This window comes from Crinia signifera, chromosome 4 (genome assembly GCF_055691185.1).
Source record: "Crinia signifera chromosome 4, ASM5569118v1, whole genome shotgun sequence".
NCBI classification, from domain to species: Eukaryota; Metazoa; Chordata; class Amphibia; order Anura; family Myobatrachidae; genus Crinia; species Crinia signifera.
This window is the reverse complement of record NC_139220.1, coordinates 300255201-300267553: the sequence shown is the minus strand read 5'-3', so window position 1 is coordinate 300267553 and position 12353 is coordinate 300255201. Positions and strand designations below refer to the sequence as shown.

The 12353-nt window shown below is 49.2% G+C and overlaps 1 protein-coding gene across 1 annotated transcript; it reads left to right on the top strand.

Annotated features, from left to right (window-relative positions):
- The first annotated feature begins 46 nt into the window (after positions 1 to 46).
- PRKCSH (PRKCSH beta subunit of glucosidase II) lies at positions 47 to 8663 on the top strand. The gene is made up of 17 exons (XM_083185217.1): positions 47 to 266; positions 1879 to 1995; positions 2343 to 2438; positions 2786 to 2843; positions 3005 to 3122; positions 3247 to 3376; positions 3452 to 3536; positions 3909 to 3987; positions 4877 to 4963; positions 5041 to 5175; positions 5269 to 5344; positions 5434 to 5503; positions 6387 to 6476; positions 6566 to 6640; positions 6961 to 7060; positions 7355 to 7501; positions 8362 to 8663. The coding sequence occupies exons 1-16, from the start codon at positions 173 to 175 to the stop codon at positions 7493 to 7495; spliced, it is 1551 nt and encodes a 516-aa protein (XP_083041343.1). The 5' UTR covers positions 47 to 172; the 3' UTR covers positions 7496 to 7501; positions 8362 to 8663.
- The last annotated feature ends 3690 nt before the right edge of the window (positions 8664 to 12353 follow it).

Here is a 12353-nt window from a genome sequence, read left to right as displayed (position 1 = left end):
AAAGCAAATATCGGCGGTGTGCTATGAGATACGGCCACACGTAAGATGGCAGGCGGATGTGACGTCAGCGGAAGTGAAGAGCTGCCGTTCAGTGTGTGACTGTGCTGTCGCTGGAAGTGTCAGATTATAGATACCAGGATACTGCGGACAGAGAGCCGGGAGCGGGCTGAGCATGTTGTGGGCGCTGCTGCTGTTGGTGGGGGCCCTGGGGCCGCTGTGCTGCCGGGCTGTGGAGGTGAAGAGGCCCCGGGGGGTCTCCCTGTCCAGTAAGTGCCCTCTCCCCTCATTATTACACCCGGACACTATTATCTATCGATCGATCTCATGTTCATACTCGCTGCTGTAATCTACCACTGTTTGCCAGGGCGCCCCCTGCAGGCCTCTATACCATTACTCTGTCCAATTCCTGCCATTACCCTCAAACCCCAAAAAATAAATAAATACATCTCCGTCATTTATCATATACATTCACTGCTGCCATCTACCCCGGGCCCTGTGTGCCAGGGCGCCCCCTGCCGGTCCTCTCTCATTATTACACCCAGTCGCTGCCATAAACACCCCCCTGTCCCCTTCTATGTCACACCAGCAGCCTTGTCTCCCAGTGCTGGTGCATGCTGTCGTTGCTGCCCCCCGGTGAGCTGTGTGTCCCCCTCCTAGTGCTATCTGGTCTGCATGAGCCTTAAACACCAGCAGCCACATAGCCAGTGCTGTTTCCCAATTTGCTGCTGGATAGTGTCACCTGGACTCGTTTTGTTAGGGTATGGGTGAAAACCGGACCAGGACAAAACCGCCGGACCGGACAACAAACTCTGCATTTTGGGGCTTGTAGCCTCCTGTCCGGGGGGGGGGGGGGGGGGTGTCCTGTCCTGTCCGGGGGGGGTGTCCTGTCCGGGGGGGCTGCCTGTGACAGCTGTCACCAGGTAGAGGAGGAGGGGTAGAATAAAGCCTCCCTGTATGGTCCGGGCATGTACGAAAAAACGGACGGGCCGGACCACCCGGGGAGGCTGTAATCTCCCCTCCCCCATGTCCCTGGTGATAGCCATCACAGGGACACCCCCCCCCAACAGGACACCCCCCGGACCGGACCCTACAAGCTCCGGACTGCAGATTTTGATGTCCTGTCCGGCGGTCCGGAGTGTAGTCTGGTCCGGTTTTTACATAGTCCCGTTTTGTTAATGGCTCAGACGATCCTCCTGATAGTTTTGGGTCCAGCTGCTGTGAGTCCAGCATGCCTTGACAGTCATGGCAGAATTAATGCTCTTTTGAAGGCAAAGGGTGGTAACACCAAATACTAATTTTGATTTATCTTCTGTTCACTTTTAATTTTTTTAATTGATAAATAAACTCTTACCACTTCTATATGTGAAATCATTCTTAAGGTGCCCACAGACGCATCGATCCCGGCGTGCGTTCTGTGCTTAACTAGCACACATAGCATCGCATCGTATGCCTTGTGCAGGCGATGTGCATGCGATGCTATGCGATAAAAAGCTAGTACAAAAAGTATGTGCAGCACATACTTTTTGTACTGTGCGATGAGGTGCCGCGGGAGCGCGCATAGCATCGCACCGCCGGGATCGGTGCGTGTGTGGGCACCATTAAGGTTCCCAAACACGTTACAATTATTGTATACAATATTGTATACAATATCGCATCTCGATTTTGTGATGAGATCTAGTACAAAAAGTATGTGCAGCACATACTTTTTGTACTAGATCTCATCTCATCGCAAAACCGATATTCGATGAGATGCGATATTGTATACAATAATTGTAACGTGTATGGGCACCTTTACTGTGGAGTATTATATTCACACCTGCCTAACTGTCCCGTATGTTGTTCTCTCTCTGCTCTCATAACTTGTACCTTCTTCTTCAGATCGCAGCTTCTATGATGAGTCCAAGCCATTCACCTGTCTGGATGGGTCCCGGATTATCCCCTTCGACCGAGTAAATGATGACTACTGTGACTGTGCCGATGGAACAGATGAGCCTGGTAATCTCCCATTGCGTTAGGTTGGGCTGTGGTTCGTGTGACCATACTATTGTAGTGTTCATTATAGCACTCCGCACCTTTTTAAAATCTGTGTAGTTCCCCATACCTGTCTGGGGTGTCATTCTCTGCTGCAGTGCTTATAGCACAGTGTGATCTTTATTTCTGCATAGAGATACAGATCTGACTGTGCTAGAAGTTCCCGCAGCAGAGTGTGAACCCCCCCCCAGGCAGGATAAAGAGACTGCACAGATTTTTTTTTTAATGTGTAGAGTTCTAGAATGAGCACTATTATTATGGGACTGTTACACCTACAGTAATAAGTTGTCCCCATTCCCTTCCTCCAACAGGCACAGCTGCGTGCGCTAATGGAAGGTTCCACTGCACCAACGCCGGATTCAAGCCTCAGTACTTCCCGGCATCACGGGTCAACGATGGCATTTGTGGTGAGTGAGAAATGGTCTCCTCTCAGTGGGCAAAGCCTAAACCTGAGGATAGGTTAAAACCCAATGTAAACCCAATGTCGACTTTTTGACTGTCATGCTTTCCAATGTCGGCCAATTTCATGTGTCGACCTAAGGACTGTCGACTTCAATGGTCGCCAATGTATGTTGACCTTGATAGTTTTGACCCAATGACCCTCTCTAGCTGCTCAATTCCAGAGGGTGAGCGAGGAGCTTCCCCATCTGTGTTACATCTTTTGCTTGATAGTAATATACTGTTGCATCATCAACAACTGGGATAATCATCTAAAATCCTGTCCCACAGAGCTCACACTCTATTCTGTCCGCAGATTGCTGTGACACCACTGACGAGTATAACAGCGGCGCACGTTGTGAGAATACTTGCAGGTGAGGCTTCTTATTGGGCTGTCCAATATGGGACTGTCCTCCCTAGAATGATGCTTTTTGTACAGTTGTTTTTTGTTGTTGGGGGGGGGGGGGGGGGGTGTTTGTATTTTTTTTTTTTTTTTTATATCCTTATTATTTTTTTTTTTTTTTCCGTGTCTCAGGGAGATGGGAAGGAAGGAGCGGGAGGAGCTGGAGAAGAAGGCCGCTATGGCTCGGGAAGGCATGCTCCTGAAGCATCAGTTTATTGAAGAAGCCAAGAAAGGCAGAGAGGAGAAGCAGGTACAGCAAGGCCCCCTCCACCCGCCTGACACCTTCAGCCTATAATACAGTTTATAAAAACCATATGGGGGGGGCACAGAACATAATACTCCAGGTCTGATTGTTCTTGACTTGTGCACTGCAGGCCAAACTGCAGGAACTGGTAGAGAAGCGGCAGAGCGTGCAGGCCCAGGTGGATCAGCTGCGGGCAGAGAAGGAGGAGGCAGAGAAGCCGGAGAAAGAAGCGAAGGATGCACACAAGATAGAGTGGGAAGGTGATGCCCATACAATGCCTGTATGTGTCCGGTCCTGCTGAGCGCTGGGGTTTATGTATGCTGTGTCTGTTGCAGAGCGGAGGGAAGCAGAGAAAGCGGCTTTAGAGAGGAAACGAGCCCTGGACGCTTTTGCGGAGCTGGACCAGGATTCCGACGGCATGTGAGTGCGGCATAAATCTGACGTGGCATCTTGCAGTTCTCTTGTGTAAATGCAGATTCTCGTTATTGCACCACTGCGGTCGGTCTGATTTGTGTTTCAAAAGTTACGAGTGAAGCTATAAGCGTTTCTCTGACAGGGAGCGCCACCTGATGGGGAGCACTTAGTATTGCGCAAACTGCCAGCTCCAGACCTGATCAAGGTGCCTGTTCCATATTGTGGGCCGGCTCTAGTATCCCGTATCCTCATTCACGTCACTAGCTCATAATGACTTATGAAGAGGCATGCGCATCAGCACATAACAAAATGGCTGCTTCCACCATGAGCAGGTGACAGGCAAACCATGACTGTTCTATCCTCCATCTCTATCCATAGGCTGTCCTCCACAGAGCTGTTCTCTCACCTTGAGCTGGATTCGGACGGAGACGGCTTGCTTACAGACCAAGAAGCCCAGGTAATTCCCGACACTAGCTCTCGTTTTCTGTCATAGCCTATCATGGTTTTATATCTACAAGTATGGGAAATGCAGATTCACAGGCCAGGACTGTCCGATACAATTTGCAGTGTTTAATACCAAGGGTGCCCAGCCAGTCTCCTATTAACATTATATCCGGCACTGTCCTAGTGCTCCGTTCTGACGATCTATAGTGGGCGTGGTGCGGAAATCACTGCAAACACCAATCAGAAAGTTCCCTCAAATGTGAGCCCTCGCCAGACTGTAACCAGGCTCCAAGTATCCCTAGTACTAGTCCATTATTGCGTTCAATAGACAATCTTCTACCTGGTCGTACCGATAGCTCCTCTAAGTTCCTGCATTTTCTGTCCTTGCGGTGTAGTCAGCTGGTCCTCGTTGCATTAGGTAGGTGGAGTATACCAGTATTACATACTCTGGTGTTTTGCCTGCTCCTTATAGCCACAGTGTCCGCTGTGACACCGGTACATAAATCTAATCTTCGCAGTAGCGATCACCTCCTATGTTACTGCTCTAAGCTAGTAGGAGAGGCCTGGCTGACCTGTAGTTCTCCAGCTGTTGGGAAACTACAAGTCCTAACATGCCTTGGTAGTTTTAAGCATCCCTAACATCAAACTTGTGGCAAGGCATGATGGGACTTGTAGTTTCAAAACAGCTGGATGACCATCATTTGGCCATATAAGAGATTGCTAAATCACTTCCAGCCAGTGCTCTTATCTTCCTGTCACTTTACTGCTCAAACAAGCAACCTGTTCTGCAGCTTTCACCTATGTATTTATATGACTGCAATTGTGCAGGACAATCCTGTGGACAGTATCTGTGATGGTCACAGAATGTTCCCTGACGTCGTGCATCTCTCCCCTTTTCCCAGACCCTGCTTGGTGGATCAGCCGCTGTAGATATTTCCTACTTCCAGGAGTCTGTCTGGCCCCAGATCAGTGAGAAATACAAATCTGAGGTAAGAGACGGGGCATCAGGGCACCGGTGGGTGCTGGTATACAGCTCTCGGTGCTAACCTGGGTGTGTCTGCCTCAGAGCGAGGCACCGTCGCTGCCTCAAGTGGAAGAGGGCACGGACTCCCACCCGGAAATCCCTCCTGAAGACGACGAGGGCGAAGATGGAGAGGAGGGAGATGAAGATGAGGAGGATGAGTCTGATGAAGATCATAGGGTGAGATTGCACAGCACTTGATCACTCCTATGATGGGTTCCGGCATTTTGTTGTGTGAACCAGTGCGTGACCCATCACTTACATTTATCATAGGCGCCGCCTCCCAAGCCAAAGGCAGAGGAGCCAGAAATGCCGCCATACGATGAAGCCACCCAGATGCTAATAGATGGTGAGTTACACCAATGGCCACATCTGCTTAGTACCTGTCCCATCATTCCCATTACCATAACGTCTTACTTATCTTGTAATACCTTACAGTTGCTCAGGCAGCACGGAACCAGTACGAAGAATCCGAAAAGTCCTTACGGGAAATTGAGGATACAATTCGGTAATACCCCCTATATACCCCTGTAACCGCTGTATCCCAGCTACTAAATGTCTTCTAAAGCAGCCCATACACGGCCCAATGCCGGGCTGTGCGTTCCTTGCTTTGAGGTGCGCGCTCTTAGTTCTCATCACATTGCATTGCATGCACAGGCAATGCAATGTGATGTGATCTGTGCTATTTAAGCCCACAACGCACGCCCGTATCGGGCCGTGTATGGGCAGCTTTACCCCTGTAACATTTTACTACAGTATCCCGGCTCCTGAGCGTCTTATTACCCCCCCCCCCCCCCCCCCCCCCCCCCCGTAACACCTTATTACAGTAACCCGACTCCTGAGCGTCTTATTACCCCTGTAACATCTTATTACAGTAACCCAGCTCCTGAGCGTCTTATTACCCCTGTAACATCTTATTACAGTAACCCGGCTCCTGAGCGTCTTATTACCCTGTAACCTCTTATTACAGTAACCCAGCTCCTGAGCGTCTTATTACCCCTGTAACATCTTATTACAGTAACCCAGCTCCTGAACGTCATATTACCCCTGTAACATCTTATTACAGTAACCCGGCTCCTGAGCGTCTTATTACCCCTGTAACATCTTATTACAGTAACCCAGCTCCTGAGCGTCTTATTACCCCTGTAACATCTTATTACAGTAACCCAGCTCCTGAGCGTCTTATTACCTCTGTAACATCTTATTACAGTAACCCAGCTCCTGAGCGTCTTATTACCCCTGTAACATCTTATTACAGTAACCCGGCTCCTGATCGTCTTATTACCCCTGTAACATCTTATTACAGTAACCCGGCTCCTGAGCGTCTTATTACCCCTGTAACATTGTGTTATGCTCCTTGATAATCCTCCTTCCTTGCTCTGTGTATTTAGGAGTCTGGAGAAGGAGATATCGCTGGATTTCGGGGCACATGGAGAGTTCTCCTATCTCTATGGACAGTGTTATGAGCTCTCCACCAGCGAGTGAGTATGGTGGGGACTGTACTGAGCGGTGGTATAGGAAATGGCTTTTCCTAAATTCGTTAATGGATTCTGTTGTTCTGCCGCCCCAGGTACATCTATCGCTTATGTCCGTTCAATCGTGTAACCCAGAAGCCGAAGGTTGGAGGATCAGAGACTAATCTGGGGTGAGTGCTCCGTTCCTCCCTGATGTCGGGGTTCTGTAGCGATACATGGTGTGAGTCACACAGGGGTAGATGTATGAACTGTGGTTATGGGGGTTAGAGGGCTGATTCCACTTCTCACCCAGGTATAATGGTGATGTTTGTAGAACAACAGGAGGTGAAGCGGGTCCGCAGGTAGAACTAGCAGTTTCGGCATATTATATATCGATCTCTGCTGAGATGCTTCAGCTGTAATAGCCTAATGGTGCCAAGTGTGATGCTGTTACTGATGAGCCCTGCCGAGCTCTGGCTGGTAGATGCTGCATTAACCTTGTTATCCGCAGGATATGGTCGTCCTGGGCGGGACCGGAGCATGACAAATTCAGTGTAATGAAGTATGACCAGGGAACCACATGCTGGCAGGGACCAAACCGCTCTACACAGGTGAGTCCTACACACATGGCAGATATTGCCAACAGTATGCCCACCACATAAAGCAGTGCTTGGCAGCACTCCCTTGCCATTCCATGGGGATATCCTTACAATGCCTATCAGTGTGATATTGAGAACGCCCCTCGAACCACAGGGTGACACAGACAGTAGATGTGACATAAACAAATGTGGGTGCGCAATGCAGTACTCCTGGGTCACCACATGGTGGCACTGTCTCTCCTGTAGTTATCTGACTTGGTGACTGCAGTAGTTATGGGTGTGAGCATCCCACCTCTGTGTCTGCAGGTGAAGCTGTTCTGTGGGAAAGAGACCGTTGTCACCGCTACCTCTGAGCCCAGCCGATGCGAGTACCTGATGGAGTTCTTTACCCCAGCCGCCTGTCAGCAGCCCAGTGACATCCCGCAGGAGGACCATGATGAGCTGTGACCTCAGGTGCTAGATTCCTCCAGTGCTGTGCTCTGTAATCACAGATGGACTTCTCTTTATTCCGGCAGAGAGACTTCTGAGCTGCCGTTTGTTTATACTGTGAATTGTGCTTATTTATGTATCAGACACTGTTTTGTTCTCTATAGCTACGTGACAGGGAATAGAGGGTTTGCAGTCTTTTCCTGCTCTGTCATACTAAACTTTATTTTCAAACTCTTTCACCCTCCCAGGTTCCGGCCACGTACCTTACCCATGAGCCACGGCCTTAGGGATGCCGGCCACATACCTTACCCCTAAGCAACGCCCCCAGAAACACAAGGCACATACCTGACCCCTTAACCATGCCCCCAGGGATGCCGACCACGTACCTTACCCCTGAGCCAGGGTTTTAGGGATGCCGGCCACGTACCTTACCCCTGAGCCAGGGTTTTGGGGATGCCGGCCACGTACCTTTACCCATAAGCCACGCCCCCAGAGACACAATGCACATGCCCGACCACTGAACCATGCCCCCCCCCCCAGGGATGCCGACCACGTACCTTAGCCCTGAGCCACGCCTCCAACGGCACTGTGCACATGAATTAATCCCTGAGCCACATCCCCAAGGACACCGGCCGCATGACCCCTGTGCTAAACCCCCAATGATACTGTGCACAGGGCTTGCCACTGAGCCACACCCCCAATGGCATTGTGCGTGGGATTAACCCCTGAGCCACGCCCCCCAGCGACACCGGGCACCTACCTTCCAGTGACACCAGCTATGTCTTCATGACTAAATGACATCTCAGTTGCATTATTTCCGTGTACAGCATCCTGTACCTGCCGTCCTCTTACTAGTATTTACTGTCCTCCCTTATTCCCTGCAGCTGTGCTTACAGAACCCCAAGGGAACAAGAAAACCTGTGACCATTGGATGAATCCCAGTCAGCCAGTGTCCTCCTTTCTCCAAACCTCATTCCATCCCCGTCCTCTCCGTTCCTGATTCCTGCAGTAAAGGGCAGCGGTGACCAAGAGACACATTCCAGCATCCGCACCAACCTCTGCGCCGCCGCTCCCCTGTCCTATGTACAGAGGCATTTTAGTGAATACACTGTCCCCAGTGGCTGCTACGTTTTTGTTAGTGGAATAAATTAAGATTGTCCTGTGCAATTAAAGACCACTAACCCGACGCCTTGTGTTCTGTTGTCTATGTACAATGCGCTAGAGACCGTCTGAGCTCAGTCAATATCTTTTTATCTACTATGTTTATGGTATCTGTATTTTATGTCATTGGGCATATAAAGTATTGTGGCTCAGTCTGCTGCAAAGGATCCTGGGAGAGGTTGGGTGTGAAGTACCCGCAGTTAGAATCCCAATGGGTCCCTGTTCACCTAACCCTACTACGGTAATGGCTAACCTTGACCCTCCAGCTGTTGTTGAACTACACATCCCAGCATGCCCTGCATCTGTTTTAGCATGGCCAAATAGTAAAACTGTATCAGGGCATGCTGGGATGTGTAGTTCAACAACAGCTGGAGTGTCAAGGTTAGCCATCACTGCCCTAATATCTGTCTAATGGGTAAGCTGCTTATGGGTGCAGCCTGCAACATGGCCGCCCCCTCTGGGTATGTGCCTAGTCCTGCTTTAGCCTCGATTCCAACGTAAGGTAAAACATCTCACATAATAGTGTATAATGAAAGGCTATTCGCTCCTCACCTCCTAGGAATTCCAATGTTCCAGTCAGTAGGTGGTGCGTGTTGAAGCAATTTAAGAGTTGCTTCGTTAAGGCGCTGACCGTTCTGTTCTGTCTTGTTAACATGCAGGTAACTAGTCATATAAATGTTCGGTTCTAATATGCCAAATGTTACGTCCATGCTGCTAAAAATGCAGTACAGTCTGACAGGTCTGGCTACACTTGGCACATTCCTGCATTGCGGATGTACAGAGCGTGCACTAAGCCTCAGAGAACCAGTTGTCCTCTGAAATGGAGAACACATGGAACTTGGAAACTGCTGAGGAGACCAGAGGCCAATTGCATTTTCCCTAGCGTCTGCAAGGTAAAGAGTTAATTATAGAAGCTGACACTTTATTGGAGTGGGTCGTAGCCAATCGTATAAGTCCAGCTCTCCACGACTAAACGGGTTGGGATCATTTGGTCTACACCATTAGGTCGACATGGTTCTTGGTCGTTAGTTTCGACAATGTCTCGGTCGACATCGTTTTTCATCTCGCTCGCGATGCGTCGGACACAGAGCCTTGCTACGCTCAGTGCACAATTTTATTCTCCCACCACACCCTAGTGGATGGTAGGGCATGAAATACTGCTTGTCAGCTCAAATAACAGTGAGGACCCCCCCCCCCCCCCATGTCGACCTTTTCACTGTCGACTTAGACACTGTCAAAATAATGACCTTTTCTTATGTCGACCTAATGACTGTCGACCATCATGTTGTAGACCAAATTACCGCATCCCGACTGAACCATGTCCTCCTAGCCGTGAAGTGATGGGAGATAATATACCAACCAATCAGCTCCTAGCTGACCTTTTTGAAACCCAGCCTGTGAAGTGGCAGGACCTGATTGGCTGGTACCTTTTATAACTCTCCAAGGTTTAGTACATCTCCCCCTGTGTGGGAAATGATGCTGTACTGTATGTAGCTCTCTTCCCACAGTGTTAGTCTTCCAGACTACATATCAGGGAAACTGTGTTCTATGTAGGAAGCCGACGCAGGGGACAGCATGGTGCAATCAGGCCAGGCCAACCCATGGCGACACTGCAAGTCTGAGCGTTCCCTGCCACACTTTTGCTATTATGGAATGCTATAACTTTGGCAGGTCATGTTGGGATGTGTAGTTTCACAGGTTGGCCAGGCCTGGCTAGTCCAAGGGACAGATCCTTTATTAGAAAAAGCGGTACTTCTTTACTTTCACGGCGCCACTAGAAATCGCGGGCATCGCGGCCATTGAATGCACTAAAAATCGGGTGCGACGCGATGCCCGCGATTTCCCATAGGGACCAATGTTAAATTTCTCAATTGACCCGATTTTTCTGTTCAATGCCTCAATTGACACGATTTTTCCATAGGAAACAATGTTAAATGGCCCACAGAGGCCAAATAGCCACCCTGAAGTGTGAAATGGCCACCCGAATTGTTAACGCCACCCCACGATCAACGTCAACCCGAAGCGTGGCGAGCGCAGCGGTACGCGTCCTACGACCTTTTCATACCCCCACTATCCACGTCGGCATGGAGTTGAGAATAGAATAGTGTGGCGAGCCACCGAGCCCGAAGCGTGGCGAGCGGACGCGGATACCTTCACAGGTAAACGCGTCCCTTCGCGGGCTTCACAGGTATCCGCGTCCCCTCGCGGGGCTCGCTGCGCTCGCCACACTATTCTATTCTCAACTCCACGCCGACGTGGATAGTGGGGGTATGAAAAGGTCGTAGGACGCGTACCGCCGCCGCTCGCCACGCTTCGGGTTCACGTTGATCGTGGGGTGGCGTTAACAATTGTGGGGGCCATTTCACACTTCAGGGTGGCTATTTGGCCTCTGTGGGCCATTTAACATTGATTCCTATGGAAAAATCGTGTCAATTGAGGCATTGAACAGAAAAATGGGGTCAATTGAGAAATTTAACATTGGTCCCTATGGGAAATCGCGGGCATCGCGTCGGTCGCGTCGCACCCGATTTTTTAGTGCATTCAATGCCCGCGATGACCGCGATATCCTATCTAGTGGCGCCGTGAAAGTAAAGAAGTACCGAATAAGCTTGGGAAGTTATCTTACACCTTAACCAACCTCCACATAAGATAAAGCATGCCAAGGTTCCTAAAATCACTGCACTGCATCATTCTAACAGCACTCAGATAAACGCCCCTATCCTTGGGAGAATACCCGCTCTGTGAGCCGCCCCATACACTGACTTTTTTTTTTTTTTTTTGGTTTAAATTTTTTTATTTTTCAATAAATGAGTTTTGATATCAATTGCAGCGGTGGTTTATACACAGGTTTACAGTATTGCCTCAACGCAGTGAGGCGAGAGTGTGATATAACAGTGATCTAAGTCTGATTCATAGGCAGATTTACACTTATTCCTAGACGGTGCTAGCAGAGTAAGTCCTTAACTAGAAGGATTGTTCATCGTTATTTTCCCAACATCACATAAACCATTTTAACAGCCGATATACTTTGTTAACAGAAATATTCTATTACTTTAACTTCAAACCATAACTAAGCAATATATGGATGGATGTAGGACTTAATGTCTATTACTATTTTAAGTGGGAGGGGGGGGGGGGGAAGACAGTTTGAGACAGAAGGATAAGAGGGGAGGGATGGAGGGGAGGGATGGAGGGGAGGGGAGGGGAGGGGGGGGGACCAATATGATGTATGATATCATAGAGGTAGAGACAAATATAAATGCATTGTATTCTTTACTATATGCTCTTATCGGTCCTGAGAAGATTAGTCCCTTTGTGGATAATGGGTTTGCAATTGGTGTTTTTGGATATTAAAGTATACGGCGAGCAAGGGGATCTTCATCCGTTGATATCAGATTTAGCGCTGTCTTCTTCTGAGGATCTGAGATCATTGTTAAGTAAGGGGACCATTTCTCGAGAAAGAGCTTGGGGGTGGGCGTGTTTGATACTAGTAATGAACGTTTGTCAAATAAAAGGATTTGATCAAGTCTGGAGTGAAGTTCAGTCAACGTCGGAGAAGCCGGGGTTATCCAGTGTGTCAAGATAAGTTTTTTTGCTAATGTGAATATTAGCGTAAGTAAAGGGATGTGTTTGGAGCAGTTGTATGCAGTGGTCCAGTGGTCAAAGCATAGACACAGGGCAACCTTGGGGTCAAGAGGGAGGTGAGAACCGTACA